This window comes from Phalacrocorax carbo, chromosome 12, assembly GCF_963921805.1.
Source record: "Phalacrocorax carbo chromosome 12, bPhaCar2.1, whole genome shotgun sequence".
Classification (NCBI taxonomy): domain Eukaryota; kingdom Metazoa; phylum Chordata; class Aves; order Suliformes; family Phalacrocoracidae; genus Phalacrocorax; species Phalacrocorax carbo.
In genome coordinates this window covers 23690483-23711694 of record NC_087524.1, presented here as the reverse complement: position 1 = coordinate 23711694, position 21212 = coordinate 23690483, and the positions used below count along the sequence as shown (strand labels likewise).

Below are 21212 nucleotides of genomic sequence, written 5' to 3'. Positions count from 1 at the left end.
CACTGGAAAGCTGCTGGTAAGTTGATGTGTCTATTGTTAAGGCATAGAAAAGTAAGGATATTTTTAATCTAGTTTTAATGCTTGGCCATGCAAGCTTACTCCATTTAAATGTTATTTTAAAAAACACTTACACCTCCTCTGACTTTGGCCAATTCTGAGTGGACTAGGAATTTTTTGTATTTTGTAGCAATTCCTAGTTATTGCACAATGGGTATGTTATTATTGGTTTCTAAATAAATAGTGTTCTTTATTCAAGAAAGTATCACATAATGTCAGGTTATACACCGAGGAATATACTATAAAAACCCATGAGGAGCATGAACAGTACTTTGTATTCAGTTATCTTTGGTGTATTAGTGTCAAGATCAACCAAAGTTCTACAGACACTTTCAACAACAATAATACTGCAGAACGATGTGTAAGATATGTGAAGAAACACAATTCCTATAGGTATTTTTTTGATAGTACCAAGTTCTGTGATCTGCATTCTGTTACGTTTAGTAAATAAGACACATAAATAGGAATATAATAAAGATGAACCTTATAACAATTAGTTCTTTTCTTTACGTAGGCTAAAAGGGGAAAGCAGAAGGATAATGTGAGGAAAACGAGGTCCCTTCTGGTAAATGCAGGTCTTGCACTAGCTCCCGATTCATTTCAAATAGTCCTCGACAGTGAAAATGAAGCTAAAGGTAATGTACATATGTATGACTAAAAGTTACTACAGTTGACTTTGACTGCTTTGCACAGTCTTAAAGGTTGGACATAACATGTAGTGGCAGCGTGTAGAGAATATTGCCATACAGGTGAAGTGGCAGTTCTGCTGAATTCTGTGGCAAAGCTCTTATTGATTTAATTAGAGATCTAAGATTTATATTGTGATACTGGAAGAGGAAATGTTACTGTTTTCCCCTCTGAATTAATCTGAATCTTATTGTTGTGCTTAAATTATGCTGTAATTTTAATTTCACTATGTGCAACTCCTGAATGTTCTTACCCAAGTCAGTTTTAAGTGTTATTTTCAGAAGTTTCACCCCATAATATTCTGTGTTAATTGCATACATATTAGGTACTCATTCTGTATGTAATTGTCTTTCTATTCTAAAAACTTGCTTTTGAGAGACCAAGTTTTGCACAGAGATGTAGACATGAATTCTTTATTTACTTTCTAAAGCATGGATCATAAATAGCCATGTTTCTTACGCCACAGACAGTTTCGGTTTGTGACTATACAGCCTGTTGTTGAAGAGGAGTGGACAGGGAGCAAGTTTTCCACATTACTTGAACTGTTTTATCTTATCTTGGCAATAAAGCAAGTGTATGACTAACTTAACTAGCGTTCTGAGTGTACCCAGTGTACTCCCAGGGTAGAGATTATGCAGGAGGAAGGGAATGCTACAGGAGTCCTGTAGCTTCCAAAGCAGCCTGCTTGTGCCATGCAAGGCCATGCAGTTCTCTCAGGCCATCTATTTAGCCAGGCCAAAGTGTTTACCTTGCATATTCTCATTTCAAATTTGATCAATTGATGACTTAGGAGTGTTATTTACAGAATCAACAATTCCACTTTGTGCAGTACATTTTAGTATGTGAAAATGATTTTGTGGAAAACTTTTTCATGCATGATTTAAGGTGATAAAATGCATTGTATTTGTGCAATGAAAAGAATTAAAAGCATGGTAAGACATTATGCCTCCCTATTTCATTGTAAGTGAATTTAAGTGAACCTGCTTTATATATAGATACAGATACAGATATATAGATAGATATAAAAGCCAGAAACACTTCATATGTATTTGCTGCTATTATTTGGCAATTTTTTTGAGGATCAAATTTAAACTTAATGCAGTGTGCATTATGTTAGGCACCATTACTTGGAGTCAAATGAACGTACGAACTCTTTGGATTTCCCAGTACATCAGGTTACTTGTATTCTAATGCAAAATATCTCCTCTATGTTGTTTACACTGCAAAAAATAAACCCTTTTTGATGTATCTGTAACCACTGGAGTAATTTTCTGCCTCGGGGCCAGCTTGTTCCTCCCTTGAATAATTTTTTTGTCTTTGTTATTTGGTTAGTATTTTTGCCCAGTATCTTGTTGACTAAGTAGAAAAAAAAGTCAGTATTCTCAAAACAATTTTAATATTGATTGAAAATGTGTTTGATTAGATAAGTGTTACTAAATTTCAGCATGAATGTGAATGTGAAATTTATGTATTACTTAATCCATTTACTCTTGACTGAGGCTAATTAGAGCAATGCATGTCCTGTCAGAAAAGAGGTGTACTTGAGATATTTGGGGGCAAAAGAAGCATAAATAATAATCATTTTTTCCCATAAATCCCATAATTTTGTATGGGACAACTATATCTGAATATACAGGAAAAACAGAATAGATGCTGATGGGGTGTGGTTTTTTTCATGTTGGTTTGTTGGTTTCGGGAAAGCTTGGCCTGAAAAAAGGGCTAGATTTCAAGTGTTCCAGAAAGTAGTTACGAATCAAATTGCATACCCTTCATGTGGATTTTTTAATCTCTAATACTTTGAAATTACCTTAAATTCTTTCTTCTTTTCTAAGTTTCCACAGGTAAAAGTGGAAGTCAAATCAGATACCTCTGTGCAAAAGCACAACATCATCTTAAAAGCGTGGAGAAAGTTGATGAACATTTGAAACACTTAAGAAATGAAAATGACAGGGAGAGGTAATTACTATAGCCAAGAAGCGTCTCTTTCATCTTGTGTAGAAGCCTTTGATGGGAAAGTTGCTCATTGCAGCTGTTAAATTACTTGATGATACCTTGTAAGAGGCTGAACCTGACAAAGCATTTAAGCATGTGTTTCACTTGATGCCTGCAAAGTTCCATTATGTTCGCATGCTATGCATAATTGTATTCTTTCACTGTTTCTAATATGTTCTCTTGTGTGTACACGTAAACTCACCTATTTTATTGATATGAACTGATCACACAGAAGAATGAGTGGATTAAGGCTGGAAGACTGAATAACTTGATGTACAATTGAAATTTTGCTCAAGTGTCTTTTTAGGTGTTTGTACCGCATTGTATGCTACAACTTTTTTGATAAAGAAATGAGGTAGTCCATTCTGAGAGTCGGAAAGACTAATCTGTAGGAAAATCACAGATTTTGGTTTGAATATTTGTATATAATTTTATAATTCTTTATTTAAAAGGAGGTGTTTGCTTTTTTTGGTGCACTAAAAATTTCTGTGATAAAGTCTAAACTGAATTGTTTTCTAAAAAAAATCTAAATCCAAGCTTGTTTTCAAGACTTATTTTGAAAGTCTCATCAGTTTTGAAACACTTAGTTTAGTTTATTTTATAAGATAGATAATTAGGGGTGTCACGCACATCTTGAAATTTCAGTATTGTTACTTTGCAAAACAAAAATTTTGTCCCACTCTTGATCTGCTGAGGGGACTTTATTTTAAATTAATAAAGTAATAGTGTTACCTTTGCTACTGATAAAGTCTTCCATTTACAAATTTTTATTAGAATTAAAATTTTATTTATGATAGCTATCATAATTATGATTTTTTGGTCAATCCTGAAATGTGGAAGATAATCCTGCTTATAAAGTAATTTTATGTATGCTTTTTCTTTGGTAGAATTATACTTTGGGCCGATTTGGCAAAAGTTGCACGTAAACAAGAAGTATGGGATGTCTGCCGTGCAGCTTGCAGATTTTGTCTCTTGTATGATGATACTTTGTTTAGGAAGGTAACAAAACCTAAAAAAAGTAAGTGAACAAATTATTTTGAATGTTTTAAGAGGAACTTTTCCCCCATTTATCAGAGTTACTTGAAGGAGTCAGCCAATATTCTTATTTTCCTCCCTCCCATTCCCAGAGTTCCCTGAGACTCTAGCCTGTTACTGTGTATTGGCATACATGGAATTTTCTTTCTAGAATCTAGAAATCAGTCAATACATTTTTCTGTTGAAACCATACTTAGTCTTCAGAAGTGTTTCACCAGTGCTAAAGAAAAGTACTTTTATGAAATGTGTCTACCTGTCTAAGAATAGTACCTGTCTAGGTTCATCTACTAATGGTTATCTAGGTCCCTATTATCCATCTCTGTCATACTTAATTACCTGAGGAAGCTGAAGAAAAATGGATGATCAGTCACTTTGTATCAGGCTCACGTGGTAACATTTTTACCCTTTAGTCTCTTATTAGTGGTTCCTCTGAGGTATCCAACCTTGTTTGTGCCTTGTTCCTTGATGCCTGCTGGAAGCCTACCACACATGTTAACAGAGTTCTCAACTCAGGGAAAAAGCACTTTCAAACCACTAGCTGCTTTCTGACTTTTACATATCTCTTAAAGATTTTTTTTTGCCAAGAAGGCCAATGGTATCGTGGGTTGCATTAAAAGCAGTGTGGCCAGCAGATCAAGAGAGGTTATCCTCCCCACCTATTCTGCCCTTGGGCTTGTTCAGCCTGGAGAAGAGAAGGCTGAGGGGGGATCTCATCAATGCCTATAAATACCTGAAGGGTGGGTGTCAGGGGGATGGGACTGGGCTCTTTTCAGCGGTGCCCAACGCCAGGCCAAGGGGCCACGGGCACAAGCTGGAACACGGGAAGTTCCACCTGAACATGAGGCCAAACCCCTTCCCTGTGCGGGTGCCAGAGCAGGGGCACAGGCTGCCCAGAGAGGCTGTGGGGTCCCTTCCCTGGAGACATTCACCCCCCGCCTGGACGCGGCCCTGTGCCCCTGCTCGGGGGGTGCCTGCTCACGCAGGGGGTGGGACGGGGTGAGCTCCAGGGGTCCCTTCTAACCCCTGTCATTCTGTGATTCTGTGAGTTTGCAAAACTCACCTTTAAGAACAGATAAAATTCTAGTACACACCTTGTTGGCTGTTTGGTTTTTATTTTTGTCTCTAGACTATGCTAATTGAACCTTTTCCACAATTTTTCTCTAGACTGGTTCCAAGACCCACTTAAAATAGGGCATTAATTTACCTGTGTTCTTTCACAAGTGTTGCATCCCCAGACTAGCTATGTTTCATCTTTCATCTCTTTTCCAAACTAAAGGGGAAAAAAAGAGAAGCACTTACCAGAAACTCAGGGCAACCATACACCAAAAGCATCATTAATAGGAACTGGTATGTTCTTTCTTTCTTTCTTTCACAAATTTTGCATCTACACAGTAAAGGCATCTTTCTCATACTCTGAACGTTTACGGGCCCTTATAATTCTATCTGTATTGGCCTAAACACTTTTCCAGGGCAGGCAGGAGATCAAGACACTTTTTGTCTCTCTTCAGAGGTGTTTCAAATGGTTCAGTCAAAGTTTATTATGAGGTTGCTGAAGTTGGTCGATGCTTTCAGAGGTGGAACTTCACTGGAAATCAAGCAGTAACTTGGGACCTTGCTGAAGGTCTCCATTCTCAAGAACTGTGGAGCGGCCTACTGGAAAAGCACGCATACTTTCATTGAGTGCTGTGTGTTTCTGTAAATGCAAAGGAAACAATGCTGAATTTAGTGGGGCAGTTGAGGTAATCTGTTCTGGGCAGCTTCTCACTGCTACTTACAGTTAAATGAAATGTGAATAAGCTTGTGGATACTCAAGGCAGGAAGAGAAATTTACAGTTGACTGCAGTTCTCTGAGAACTGTTGACACTGTTCACTTTCATGTTCCACTTAATTTTTCTTTACTACTACTACTGAAAAAAACCCCTTGGATTAGTGGATGAGAAAAATGAAATGTTGTCTTTAAATATAACATATTGAGGATAGGGCAAAGGTAATTGTTGTAGTGTGAAGACCTGCTGCAGAGGCTTGCTGGTTTGTCAGGCCTGAATAAAGTCAAATAATTCCAGATGTTCTAGAGTTACAGAAAAAGAACATACTGGTTCCTATTAATGATGCTTCTGGTGCATGGTTTCTGGTAAGTACTTCTTTTTCCCTTTAGTCTGGAAAAGAGATGAAAGTTGAAACATGGCTAGTCTGGAGAAAGTAAATACATATGATTGGCCAAGGAACCAGGAGCAATCCAGTCAAATTATCAGACTGTAGGTTTTAAGAGAACAAAAATATTACTGTTGAACAGAAATTAAAAGGTTATTTTGGAATATGGAAGAATGGTTTAAAACAATTAGACAAAGACTAATTAAAGTTAGATTTATCAAAGAGTATTGAATGTGGTGGGTCAAACAGAACATCTGGTTCAGGAGATTGCTTGGATGCAGATTATGAAAAACCGTGAAGACAGGCCAGGAAGAAAAATAGCTTTGTGTATCCTATTTTTTATGCCTTTCCTCAAACAACCACTACTGGCCAACAGTGTAGAGGGAACCCACGGTGACAGCTTTTATGCTTTTACTTTGTGTTTATATTAAAATAATCGTGGTCCTTTCTCTTCTTTATTAAACCAAAGATAAATAGTGCTATTTTTCTCTTTATTGATGTGTATGTTGCCAGAAAGTCAAGCCCATTCATGAATTAAACACACTGAGATTTTAGCCACTACATAATGTCCAGCTCTCCACTTCCACTGAAACTATAAAATTGAGCTAGAGGCCATGGGTTGTTTTTATATTAGTGTAATTTCAGTATGCATGTTATGACTGGAGCAAGTTATTTGCTGCAAATATTGAAGTTTATGCAGCAAAATTGCAGGTAACCAATACCTCAGCACTGCTTGAGAAGAAAGGCTTTTGAGTGCAATAAATTGTACTGATAAAAAAAAAAATTGAGTGAAATAATTTTAAATCTATACTTGTTAACTCTTTCTTGTGGATTTACGAATGTGAAGGGATTTTTAAATTTTAAACGAAAGGTGATGTTTTTCTCATCTGCATGGTAATAATAATGTATTTATGTATTTATTTATTTTTAGTACAGAAGAAAAAATCTAGTACAGCTGTGATGGATGATGATCAGGGTGACAGCTTACCAGGAGAATCATTACTACCTGCTAAATCCTTCTCTTTTGAAAGAGATTTACTCAGAATATTAGCAGAAATAAGATTCATTAATGCAGAGGTAAATAAATTACACAGCTGTCGTTCATATTTGTTTTGTTTAGCTTTGTTTTATGTATAATTTTATGTATAAGTCTTAAAGCAGTGGAATTTAATTATTGTCTATCTCCACAGGAACTAAAGGAAGAAGTAGTTTCATCAACCATCTTTATCAAAATACTATGTGAAAGTAACTATAGCAATAGTTCAACTGCAGGTTGTGATAACACTTTTTCGCAGGGGATTCTACTGTAAATGTTTGACGTGACATTGTATTTCTGGATCCTTAAAGTTCCATCATGATTAAAAGAAAGAATTTTTTAAAAAAATGTTTCTTTTCTCAGTGAAATTATTTAGTAAAATTAGCTGTAGACGATTGGAAGATTATGAAGTATTTTACACTGTTCTTCCTATATTATACATGCCTGTACAACATCTGAAAAAGCATTTGTATTTTTTCAGTTTTGAAGAGGTAACAACACTAATACTAAGTCACAGTCTATTTTCCCAATGATAACTTGAGTAGGAAACTTATTTCTCTGTATCCTTCCAGGCAACTGTTCATTTATTAAGGTTGCAGGGAATTGAATTGAATGATCATGCTGTACCTCCAGAAGACACAAGCCAGTATTGTCCAGGATATGTTTCACATCTTCCTGAAAGTGATCCAGAATGGAAAACATACAGGTGCTGTTATTTAATATATAACAAGACCTAGGAACTCTAAGAGATTGTTATTATCACACACAGATGATAACTGCAAAAGTTATTTCTTCTTAGTAAAATTAATTGTCATCAGATGCTTCATATTTTTAAGTAGTCATGGTAATGGGAAAAGGAAAAGAAACTAAAAAAATAACTAGAAATAATTTTTCTTTAGTTTGCTTTCATTATGGAGGGTACATTTCATTTTTCATTTAACATTTATTTTTGTGAAACTAGAAGCTAGTATCCCAACCTTAAAGACAATTAAATCTGTGTTATATTGACATTTAAGCCATGAAATTCTATGCTTAAAAATGTATTTCCCCAAATCAAAAAACTCTTTATCTTGCTTTATAGCTCCTATAATTATGTCTGAATACCTGAATGCACAATGAATTACCTCAGTTTGCAGAACTAGTCTGTTCCATCCAATCAACTGAAACGAATAAGGGAGAGTAGAACATAGCAAGTACCAGGTTTTTTTCTGCTCTCACTCAAATATTTCCTGTCAAGGAGGAGATGGGGGGGGAGAATTCGAAGATGATATTTAAACTCTCTTCTGTTCACACTCATACTAATATTAGCCTTACTGTGACAGTGGTCATGTCCTGAAAGAGTAGGATGTTAGTGTTGTGTCCTTCATTAAGTCTGAAGATTAAGTAAAGTTTCTCACACTGTCTGCTTGCAAGTGTCCAGTAAAATGAGAAAAAGTATAAACTGATCAGAACCAAGGGACAAAGAAGGTGAGGATTCTGTTCCAAAATTTGCTACTAAGCTTTTCTTGAGTTTACCCAGGTAGATTAAAAACTCAGAGGAAGAAAGCACTTTGGTCTACTGTGTCCTGTACCATTGTCAGTTTGTGCTTTTGGTTTTGTGACTTAACCATTCTGTATGGTCATTGAAGACACCCTTTTTAATATTGTTTTTTCTAAGTAATGGTACAGCTTGATAATTAAGGAAGTAAAAAGAAATAAAGTTATTGAAAGAAGGTTATCGCATAGACTGAAAAAAGATGTTATTCTCTTAGAAATGAATTTAGCATTTCAGAACCTCTGGAGATACCTTTAAGTGCAAGAACATGTGCAGTTGTTACATGAAAAGGACACCTCCTTAACACTTGAACAGAATGCCTGCCTTGTATCTGTGTTCAAGTGCAGCACTGTCATGGACATTTAATGATTTCTAGCATTGGTGTGTGGATTCACACATGCATTTTAAAAAACCATGTGGATGAAGCATTGAACTATAGCCACTATTTTTAAGCTAATAGCATTTGAGTGTCAGAGACTATTCACTTTATCTTCATTCATGATACTAATTCCTTTCCTGAGTCGTCATCTTATCCAAGTAAAATAAAAGTTAATGGATGAAGACAATTAATGCAACTGAAAGGTAATTAAAATTTTGTTGTTGTTGTTGATTGAGATGTACTACTGCATATTTAACCTTATGATAGAATTCCTTCTAGCGTTGAAGTTTTGGAATAACAGATTCTTCATACTAATTTTATAGTTTATGGATAGACTACTTATCTCAGTATGCTATGGAAAACTTCCAACGTGCAGCCAAAATAGGAGAAGAATTGAATGAAGCCTGGATTGTTCACAATGCTGCAGTGTATATCTTAAACTACAATAGACATCTTATCTCTTCAGGAAGACAGAGGGAAATTATTGAGTATCTTCAGACTCTTCTTGGAGCCATCAAGACTGTTGGGCACAATGGGTAAATTTAGATGTTTGGTTATGAACATGCTCTTTTTGTTTTTTTTTTCTAAACCAGAAAAAATATTTTTACAAACATTGTAAATTACTTTGTGCTATGAAAGACCCTTATTGCTGGCTTTAGTTAGTGGTAGAAGGACTTTGGTATATACAGCGTAGTTCAGAAGATGAATTAAATTTTGTTGTGTGGAAATGACTTTTTAATCCTTTGTATTTGCTCTTTGTTACTGTGCTCTATAAGTCATATTAACTTAGATTAAACAATATTAATTTCTCTTTATTGTGGCATAGCAACATGTGCATGTGAAATAGCTTTATGTTAAGCTAGTCAGAAAGAATCAGAAAAATTTCCTTAGCCTGTGAATTTGCAGGACAGTCTGAAATGTGTTTGCTTGCTGTTGGTTGCTCTGAAGTTTAATTATATTGTAAATACAGTTCATTGTAAATATAGCTCATTGTAAATATTTCTAACCAGAGTAAGGTGGTTACTACTGGTTCTGAAATACAGGAGAAAATGGCGGGGAGGGAATGTGCACATTTATAGACCATTAAAGTGGGAACATAGATCCCACAGTGATTAGGGAAATCCTGCTCTGTAGTAAATGCAGTGGAAGAATGATTAACTACGACAGAAAAGATGCTCAAGTCAAAGTCTGACTGTAGGACAAAATCCTAGACATTTTAGCTCATTATTGACAGTGACCTCAGCACTAGGCAAACTGTTAGGACCAGCAAAGGCGGCTCTTTCAATGGTATTACAGAACAAAGCCTAAAGTGCAGTTTGTGCAGAGGTGAAGACTGGTAATACCTGCTTACTAATTGTGATATTTATATAAGCATGTTTCAGCAATAATCTCTTAGTAATAATTGTGTTTTCTCAAAAACCAACAAAGAAACAAAACAAACAGATTTTCAGCTCAGCAGCTGATTGGCATGAAGAGTAATTCAGCGTAATAAATAAATAGTTTTATCTGAGGGGTTAGTCTTAGGTTAATTTTTTAGGAAATAGTTATTTTAATGCATAGCAGCCTGCTGATAAAAAAAATATTCTAAATGTGTTTGACATAAATATGATTTATTTTTCCTGCAAGGAGATAGAAGCTTCAATTATAGAAAGAGCTGAAAAGTATGATGTGAAATATGAAAGTTGGTTGTGGTTTTTTTGTACATTTAACCATTTCAACTGCTTTTCCAATGGGAAAATTTTTGTAACATCTATAATTTTGCTTTCTAAGAAAAAAAATCTAGATTTTCAAGTAATGTTTATTACTTGAAAGTAATAAACTTTGTTATTATCCTCTTATATCTGTTGCAGTATGCACTTCTGATTTTTGTTTTCTTCTGCAGAAGTACAGCGATTTTATTGATGTTATGTAATGCTTTGGCTCGGGGCTTAATTCTTCGTTGGATTCCAAAGCCAAAACTTGCTGAGAAGAGAAAAAAAAATGCAGCAACAGACAGAAGCAGAAAAGCTGCAGCAAAGAAGAATGAAAAAGCAGATCTCATCCAGTCTTTTTCAGTAGATCCCAGAGGACTTGCCGATATCAAAGCTGCCTTAGAGGTACAAAGCCCTCATTTTTTGTAGTCTTTTTTTTTTTGGTCTGCTGTCCTGCATTGCAGTTCATATAAATTGTAGATATTTTTGCAAAAAATAAGCTACTATCTTTTACAGTTCCTGCCACCACAGGTCCTCCCTAAATGCACACTGAAGTTCCTTACCAGCTGAGGCTGAGTACCGTAACTTTTGTTTGCTATATGGGCTGACTTAATGGAGATGTTGTTAGGCTTAGAGATGTATGTGCAGTAGTTTTAAAATAACTAACAGGTGGCAGGTTCCATACAAAGAGCTTTCCACATTTCTCCTGTATTTCAGTCTTTTTTTTTTTTTCTCCCTTGGTGTTTAGATTTGTGAATTTGCCCTGAATGTGACAACTGGAACGATATCTAATGAAACAGTACCTATTGCTGCACAACAACAGATCATTGCTACGTGGGTGAAAACAAAGCAGTTAAATCAGCAGCAAATCAGACATAAACTTGGGACTGAGGAGGAGGTATTATTTCTCTGAAATCCTGCATAATGTTGAAACTTTTCTCTGAAAAATTCAATTCATAAATTTAATTATGACTGAAATGATCAATGTGTATTTTCTTTATATATTTTAATACATTGTGAAAATAAATTTTGGCTGTAGTTCCCATAAATCTTTACAGAATACAGCAAATTTTTCACATTCAGCATAGCAGTGAGTCTCCATTTCTTAACTCTACCTTCTGTTTTTAGCTGCCAAGAATAATTATGGTGATGTTTGTCATGAGATGACTGTATAACAAAGTTGGTTTTGAATTCATACATTTAAAATAATAAAATGGCTGCATTAAAAACGTTAAGAAAAATCAGCTATATTTCTACCAACCTTTAATATGGTCTCTTTGTATATAGAATATGGAGCTAGTAAGTTGGAAATTAATTTTTTTCTATCATTTTATTATGTCTATAAAACCAGAATCCCTCAGTGATATATGGAATTTACATTCATTTTATTGTGGCTGTGTTTTTTTAATGTTGGAACTGTAGTGGTTCAGAGTTCACAATGTCAATTAAAAATAAATAAATACATAAAATCACCCATTTTAAGGACACAATAAAGAATTGCTTAATGTAAATTGAGGTTTTCAAACATTATTATTATTACCTTGTCATCTCAATTAATTTCCTTAATAATATTAACTTGCAAAAATAATCTGTTAATGTGAATTTTGTATTTCTGCTTAGAATAATGATGAAGCACAAAATCCTACAGCAAGAATTCTTGTTGGTCTAGAAATGTATTCATGTAATGGCTTGGGTCTCATGGATTTCACTGTTCCTAGCTTACCTCAGGTATTTAGTTTTGTTTTATTAGCTCTTGAGTTTTAAGAAATTGCATCATATAAATGTGATTTCGGTTTCAGTTTTGGATGGAGGCAAAATTAATTTTGAAACTTTGTGTGCCGTTATTTCCTGTAAAACTTTCCAAGAGATTGAGTTAGTTATGACAGGTATAAAATTTTTGTGTCTGAATATTTTCATTGATCCAAAACTCAGATAGTATTAGAATACTAGAAATATTCCCATGTTGCTCTAATAAATTATTTCCCTAACCATCAGATGAGCATAATGGGTTCAGATGTACAGAAACATACTTATGACTTTTCATTTTTTTGTGGAGAAAACTTCATGGAATCATAGAATCATTTAGGTTGGAAATGACCCTTAACATTATCGAGTCCAGCTGTTAAGCTAACACTACCAAATCCACCACTAAACCATGTCCCGAAGTGCCACGTCTCACATCTTTTAAATACCTCTAGGGATAGTGACTCAACCACTTCCCTGAGCAGCCTGTTCCAGCGCTTGACAACCCTTTTGGCAAAGAAATTTTTCCTAATATCCAACCTAAACCTCCCCTGGTGCAACTTGAGGACATTTCCTCTTATCCTATTGCTTGTTACTTGGGATAAAAGTCCGACCCCCACCTCACTGCAACCTCTGTTCAGGTATTTGTAGAGAGGTGTATTTTAAGGTTTGTATTAGAAGTATTCAGAATTTCAACAGAAAACTTCATGTTATAGTGGATTTCTTTTTGGCAGTTGCAAGGTAGAACACAACTGCAATTTGTTACTATTTGAAGAATTAGGTGGCTTTTTGGTAAGTCTTATACAAGGCATAGTTTCTTAAAATACTTGCTTTTGATCAGTCTTCCATGATTACTCATGCTGAATGGTGCCACGCTTTTCCTGTGATCCTGTTGGTTACCACGCTATTCAAGAGGAAAGAAGGTGGTGTCTAAAGGTTTATACCCTGTATTTTCAAAACAGTGAGTTGTAGTCTTACCTGTTTGATTACCAGATTTATAATTTCTACCTCCTGTAAAGAGCTTTCTTGAAGGGCTAAGATGTACTTCCGCATTTAGCTAGGAATCTGATGACATTGTCTAACACTTTTGTAGAAGTCCTTCTTTCTGAAGACTAGGATCTGGGTCCTTATAAATATATAGGTACCTAATTCTAGTTGGTCTACAGATTTATGCCAAATATTATGAGTTAGCTTAGCTATTACTTCAGCGGCTTAGTTTTGGAGAGCAGTTTTGTAGTATCCTCATTTTGACCAATTTATTAACAGTATCTTAAAAAGAAGGAATTGCCCACACATGCAAAAACAAGGAAGACATTTAGATAATGAAACTATATATGAAACACTGTTGTTGTAAAACCAGTTCTATCTCCCATTCTTACCTTTGGCTTAACTAAAATGGGCACTGAAATTCAGATGTCCTGTTCCACTGATTTTCAGAAGAGGACTGAGGACATATAAGAAGTCCTGGCAGATACTGCTGGTCAAAAGGCATGCACACTTAGAGCTGGATTTACATACACTATCATAATACTTCTTACAAGGTGAATAATGCTTCTCTATCGTATATTTTTATTGTTCTTGTAACTTTGGTTTTCTAGATTTTTTAGCATGGACTTGTTCTGCGTGCAGGTGGATTGTGGGGAAGGTAAGCATGTAAGTGCTATAGAAAAGAGCATGATAAAAAACTGAGGTTTAAACTTTTTTTTTTTTTTCTCCCCCCCACCCCCTCTCCCCCAGTTAGTGAAACTGGCGTTAGAATGCAGTTGGTCAGACACCTTAGTGGAACTGCAGACCCTGACACGACTGACATATTTTGCATATGTATCACATGACTATGAAACAGTGATGACTTGTTCCAAAAGGATCTTGCAATCAGATGAGAATATTTTCCACAATGGAGATACTAAGAAATATGAAATGTAAGTACATGGAATTTTGCACGGTACTGTGGTATACTTGAACAAAGTTTTGAAGAAAAGAGTTAAAGAAGGTTAAATGCATCTGATCACATAATTGAAAGTGAAAAAACCTTTTTTACAAAGGAACCACACTTGTTGCTATTTGTGCTGACTCTGTCATTACCAGTTACTTACGTACTGAAGATGATGTTTGAACTCTGCAGCATAGCCTGAGTAAAAGGCAATTTGAGATCCAGGTAGTGGCTCTGGACCTAGTTCAGGAAGATACATGAATTTTGTTATTTGAGTGAGTCAATAGGTCATGTATAGATGTGTTTGAGTGTCTTCTGGGGGAGCATTGCTTTTCTGAAACGGTCTCTGGTGATCATGGCCTTTTCACACTGTTATAATTTTCAGGCAGAAAGTAGCTTATTCTAGCTTATTCTTGCTTCCAATGCTGAACTGGCTTTAAAACACAATTCGTGGAACTAGATGGAGCAGTGAATGATGGTAGGTGATAGCAGCTACTATATTCCAAGCTCTGGTATCAGGTAGTCTTTATGGTCTTCACCACCCACGAATATGGATACAATAGGAATGTAACTAATTTCTTTAAAAGCCCAGTGTCTTACTTAACTGATAGTTTAAAACTTTGATCTCAAAGGAAAAAAGAAAAAAGTTTTCGTATATAAATGGATCTGTTGGTAGAGTCCAATATTATAAAAAGGTGATATCCTTTGATCCTTCTATTTTTTTTACATAGTTTCCTCCAAAACGAGAATGTAATTTTATCAAAAGAGGAAGGAATCGACTCCATTTAGTAACAATTTGTTGGAATGTAGAAAGTGTGAAATAAACCTGTGAAACACCTCGAATATAATTTATTGTTCGTTTTTTCTCTCTGAAAAATAATTTCTCTTTTAAAAAATAATCTGCTTTTTGTTTGCTACATGGGGAAAAACACGTAAAACCAAATAATATGGAATACATAGTTTCAGAACATGACAGAAATTGAGAAAATACTTACTGCATATCTAGCAATCTGCAAACTAGTGAATGATATAATGGTTGATTCTTTGACAAAGAAATGTAGTAATGGATTGTCAGTGCTGTTTCCAGAGAAATGGACGATAAACTTAGTCTTCCTGTGGTAAAACACAGCTTCAGAACAAAGAAGAGTTAAATATTTAACGTTGTTGTTGTTGTTGTTGACTTGTACTGTAGAACGCTGGTGCCCTCTCGTGGAGACAAATCATAGTTGCATTATAGTTCTCACCGCTGGGGGGGACAAGTCCAACTAGAATGTCTACTTTTCTCTATAGGGCTGCACATTTTAAGACACGAAAAAAATCTTGCAAATAGTATTACTTCTTTTCTTACAAAATCTCAGTTAACCAAAGACATCAAATTTATTTACTTACTTTTAAATGTAGTGGAGTATGATCCAAATACATTTCTCCAGAGCCCTGTGCATACTTTACCAGACATAAGCAAGACCAATTCCAAAAGAAAGTATGAAATATTGTCTAATTTTCCCTATTTCTGTTTTTAATTGCTTGTCCTGTAAGTTTGACTTCAGACTAATATTTTGCTTGATATACAATAGTGAATAATGGGGAGAAAGCCCCAAATCTATTTTCTTCCCTTGCTAAATGTAGATAATACACTTTTAAAATCTGATTTCACAGTTACTTTCATTAGAGGTGTGAAAAGATATTTCTAATATCTTTTCACATAATGTTCAGTTTTTCAAATGTTTTATGACTTTAAAAGAAAAGTCAGTAGAAGCATTTGTAACTTCCAAAGCTAGGGAGACCTATTTAGTAACAACTTGAAAGCATTATTAATAGAAAATGGTATGTGCTTAGCTTGTAAGACTTAGCACTTCTTGAATTATTTGCCTTTATTCAGGCCTTGTAACAGAATGAAACAAGAAATGTTAAGCACTACTGCCTGTATACAAGGAAAGAGTATAATGGAAAATTTGTCTGGAAGAAAACACCTGCGTGTAGCAGCATCAAAAGCCTTTGTTCAGAGTGCCAGGTATGTTTTATTTTGTGAGAAGACTAATATAAACCACACCTAAAATTTGATTTACAGATTTGGGGATTAACATATTCTCTCCCAAGACTGATAAAAATCAAAATAGTGAGTTGAAATTCTTAACAAAAGATCTGACCGATTTTTACAGTTCAGTAAATTTATCAAGTACCATATCTTCACATAGCTGATCTTGTAAAGTCATAGGATCATAGGAAAATCTGGTTGGAGGGGACCTCAGAAGGGCTCTAGTCCAAATTCCTGCTCAAAGCAGGGCCAGCCCAGGGCTTTATCCAGTCTGGTCTTGAAAACCTCCAGGAATGGAGACTGTACAATCTCTGTGAGTAACCTGCCCCGCTGCTTGACTGTGCTTATGGGGAAAAAGTTTCTGCTTATATCCACTCTGAACCTTTCTTATTTCAACTTGCTTGTCCTGCCGTCCACTATGAAGAGGCTGGCTGCTGGTTCTCAATAACTTTGTTAGGTTATTGAGAAACTTCTCCTCATTAGGTCCCCCAAAGCCAGCTCTTCTCCATGCTGAACTAGCCCTGTACTCTCAGCCTCTACTCTCAAGGCAAGTGCTCCAGTCCCTGGATCATCTTGGTGGCCCTCCATCGAGCTCATTGCAGTTTGTCCATGTCTGGCGTGTGTTGGGTGGCCTAGAACTTGATCCAGTAGTCTAGACGTGGTCTAAAGAGTGCTGACACCAGGGTGGTAATCAATTCCCTCAATCAATTGCCTGTTCCTGTTAATAACAGGAACAGGATGCTCTTGGCTGTTGCTGCCAGGGATAGATTGACAAAATCCATAGCATTTTAATAATTGTTCTGTTTTGTAGTGTATTTAGAGTGAGAAATTAACATAATAGGAAGAAAAAAAGAAGGCAGATTATTCCAATGAGAACATCTTGTGTGGATTTCTGCTATGTTTTTAATGAAGGCTCTTGAGCTAAGTTTACACAAATACAGTAACACCATCAATATGGTACTTGATTATTGCTACTTTTGCTGAATGTGTGAAGGTGTTTTGTATATAAAAATGGAAAATATCTTTTGTATGAAGCTCATATGCTAACGCCTCATTGCTGAGATTATATATGGTGGTGCATAGATCAGGTAAATCCAGATCTTTGTAGAAGTAAAATCCGTTACTTTGTCTAGAGTGTGATTGTTTTCCTTCATTAAGCTGTACTTCACTTTCTTCAGGTACGCAGGTGACGCTGGAAATTATTCCCTTGTAATGTTTGCGGCTAGACACTTCTGGAATACATGTTTACCTTTGCTAGGTTCTCTGTGTGACAGAGAGCAGTTTAAAGAACCTACTGAAATAATTCTTAAGAATATAATTAAAACTGAATCTAAAAATAAACAGGTAAGAATATCTGGTAGTTATTGTTAATTGTGCTTGTGTTTAATGATTGGTACGGACGATGAAGAAAAATTTTGGTTTGCTTGGAAGCTCTTGCTGCATGATTGAAGGTACCTTTCCTAAGAAAGTGACTTATTTGTCATAAACACATAAACCAACCACCTCAAGGGTGTGCATGGCTACAGTGGGTCCTTGTGCACCCCTCCAGGGAAACCTGCGTGCTCAAGTACGTCTCTGAAATGCCTGTACACCAGCACAGGCAGCATGGGGGATAAACAGGAGGAACTAGAGATCTGTGTGCGGTTGCAGGGCCACAATCTCATTGCAATTACAGAGACACGGTGGGATAGCTCGCATGGCTGGAATGCGATCATGGATGGCTATAAGCTTTTTAGGAAAGACAGGTCAGCAAGGTGGGGTGGGGGAGCTAACTAAGCATTCAAGCTCAGTGGTGCCAATGTGAGTCTGCATCTCAGATCATCAAGCAGTGTAGTACACGAATAGAACACTTTATTTTTATTTCTCCTCAAAGCATGTATAAATCACAATCAGAGATAGCGACTGGTCTGCGTGATTCCGGGTGCGTAGGAGACAGAACTGATGAGTACACTGTGTACTTGGAAGCACAGTGATGACTGCAAACTTAATGGAACTTTGACAGTGTTTGGATATATAACAGTAATTGACCATAGGCACAGCTCTAAAGGTTTAGTTATTTGCAGAGATGATACATTTAAAACCTATAAAAAGGAATACTTCATTATGTATATGTAGTTAGCTGACAACCACAGCGTATCTTCAGAGTGAACCCTTAATAAGTCGTATTAGAAAGCAAGTTATTAACGTAGATAATGAAAGTATAGTTATAGATACCATAGACTTTTTATGTCTGAAAATGTAATTCTTGTGAGTTAGACTGCATTGTAACTTCTGATATTAGTTAGAAAAAAATATTTCCTATAAAAAGAGCATTCTATATTTTATTATTTTGGGAGTTACTGAGATTTTTTTAACATATACTGTAGTAGCCATTGTAAGAGGCAGGAACTGGTCTCCAGTGATCCTTGATCAGGCTAACTCTAGGCAATTTTTAAATGCAGTCGCATCTGGAGAAGCGTTTATCAGAAGATAACTTTTAGTTTAGTTCAGCAAGGCAATTGTTCACTTACTTGAGATATGTACCAGCCTGAAAACTAAAAATTTGTTAATAAAAAAAAAAAGTAAAAGCAAGCACTGCAAAAGCTTTACAACTGCTATTACTAGCTTTCTTAAAACAAGAATACAGATTGGTTTTTCTCTCAGTTCGCTGTGGTCAGCACTGAACATGTCCTTCACCCTCACGTTACTTCCACAGAATCATAAAATCATGGAATGGTTTGGGTTAAAGATATCTAGTCCAACCCTGCTGCGATGGGCAGGGCATATTTCACTTGATCAGGTTGCTCAAAGTCCCCTGCAACCTGACCTTGAACACTTCCAATGACGAGGCATTCACAACTTCTCTGGGCAACCTACCTGTTCCAGTGTCTCACCACCTCATCATAAAAAGTCCCCTCACTTCCAATCTAAACCTACCCTCTTTCAGCTTAAAACTGGTGCCCCTTCTCTGTCACTACAGGCCTTGGTAAAAAGTCCTTCTCCATCTTTCTTGTAAGACCCCTTTCTATACTGAAAGGGTGTAATAAGGTCTATTCAGAGCCTTCTCTTCTCCAGGCTAAACAACCCCAACTCTCTCAGACTTTCCTCACAGGAGAGGCATTCTAGCCTACTGACCATTTTCATGGCCTTCCTCTGGACCTGCTCTAGCAGGTCCCTGTCTTTCTTGTACAGGGGATCCCAGAGCTGGATGCAGTACTCCAGCTGGGGTCTCACCAGCGAAGAGTAGAGGGGGAGAATCACCTCTCTTGACCTGCTGGCCACAATTCTTTTGATGCAGCCCAGGATATGGTTGGCTTTCTGGGCTGCAAGTGCACATTGCCAGCTCATGTCCAGTATCCCTAACCAGTTTTCATCAACCAGTGTCCTTAAGTCCTTCACCACAGGACCACTCTCAGTTCACCCCCCATTCTGCATTGATACTGGAGATTGTCCTGACCCAGGTGCAGGACCTTGCACTTGGCATTGTTGAACTTCATGAGGTTTGCTCCTCAAGCCTGTCAAGGTCCCTCTGGATGACATCCCTTCCCTCTAGCGCATCAACTGCACCATTCAACTTGCACATTTGCTGAGAGTGCACTCAATTCCATGGTCTGCATCACTGAAGAAGATATTAAGGTATTGGTCCCAGTATGGACCCTTGAGGAACGCCAGTCATTACTGATTTCCACTTGGATATTGAGCCATTGACTGTAATTCCTTGGATGTGGTCATCCAGACGCTTCCTTATCCATCTAATAGTCCATCCATCAAACCAATATCTCTCCAATTCAGCAGCAAGAAGCGTGTGGGGGACTACATCAAAGGTCTTAGAGAAATTCAGGTAGATGACATCCATAGCTCTTCCCCTGTCCAGTGATGCAGTCGCTCCATTGTAGAAGGCCACTAGATCAGTCGGACTTTGTGCCTTCATGGAAGTAAATGCTGATTTGACCACATCTGATAAATCTTTGATGATGCTAATGTAATGATTACCCGGAAGTTGGAGCTACAGATCAGATTATTTATTAGCAAACTCCTTTATGTATTCAATGGTCAATATGTCAGTTGAACTGTGTATGGATCTGTTTGTGAAACAAGATAATGAAATAATCTTTGGAGTTGCAAAACTCTGCTGTAGAGGGGAGGGAAACAGTTATCATGTCTCTCACCCTTGGGTGAGAATTGTAATGGTTATATTTTTACAGGTAAAGCCAGCTTAGCAAAATGGGATAAGAGACATTAAGTCATCTTTTAAACATTTTCTGAAAATAGTCTGAAAATATAAGCTGTTACTCATTTTTGACCAGAGAAGTTGTGGAAACACTGCTTGGATAAGACTATGTAAACACTACCCTAGATAATTTAGTTTCCATTTAACTGGTGGGTGACTGAACAAGGCCCAGAGCAACCTGCTCTATTTCAGCCTGCTTTGAGCATAGGTATAGACTAGAGGGCTCGAGGGGGTCCTGGCCAACCTCAACTATTCTGTGATCCTCTGACAGAGTACTTCAAGATTTCATGTTATTTAATCAGTGTAACTGATTGAATATTATTGAGTCTGGCTATTGCTGTATTGGTTTTGTATTATAGGACTCATTCTGGAGAAATGGCTGTGGTTTTAATCTCCTGCACAAGTAGCTACTTAAGTAACAGGTTAATAGTTCACATTAACCATATTAATTGGTTTACAAATGAAACCGAAGTACAGTAATACTGAAGGATGTATGCTAGCTGGAAGATAAAGTGCTAAAGTACGCCTTTTTTTTTTTTTGTCTTTTAGAAGAAGAAAGATATGTTGCCTTTGCATCAGTTGCCTTTGCATCAGTGGATCACAAAAGATTTTCAAAGTATTGGGTTATCAGTTGGATGCTTTCTCCCAGGCATGTTCTTCCTTCTTTTGATCTGGTTATAGAAAAAAAAACCACCAATTTTTTGTAATACCATTATTCTAATGCTGCAGTAT

General features: G+C 36.4%; 1 protein-coding gene across 20 annotated transcripts in view; it reads left to right on the top strand.

Moving 5' to 3' along the window:
* The window catches only part of CFAP46 (cilia and flagella associated protein 46), a 90900-nt gene that overhangs the window by 27795 nt on the left and 41893 nt on the right, over positions 1 to 21212 (top strand). For all 20 annotated transcript variants that reach the window (XR_010375030.1, XR_010375031.1, XM_064464451.1 and 17 more), the window contains 13 exons: positions 572 to 692; positions 2577 to 2700; positions 3624 to 3754; positions 6854 to 6999; positions 7531 to 7664; positions 9195 to 9407; positions 10754 to 10967; positions 11311 to 11460; positions 12183 to 12290; positions 14043 to 14224; positions 16115 to 16246; positions 17449 to 17614; positions 21030 to 21129. Coding sequence is in view for 18 of the 20 variants with exons in the window: in XM_064464451.1 (XP_064320521.1) it covers positions 572 to 692; positions 2577 to 2700; positions 3624 to 3754; positions 6854 to 6999; positions 7531 to 7664; positions 9195 to 9407; positions 10754 to 10967; positions 11311 to 11460; positions 12183 to 12290; positions 14043 to 14224; positions 16115 to 16246; positions 17449 to 17614; positions 21030 to 21129 (1921 nt within the window). In the remaining 2 variants the exon portion in view is untranslated. The remainder of the gene's footprint in view (positions 1 to 571; positions 693 to 2576; positions 2701 to 3623; positions 3755 to 6853; positions 7000 to 7530; positions 7665 to 9194; positions 9408 to 10753; positions 10968 to 11310; positions 11461 to 12182; positions 12291 to 14042; positions 14225 to 16114; positions 16247 to 17448; positions 17615 to 21029; positions 21130 to 21212) is intronic.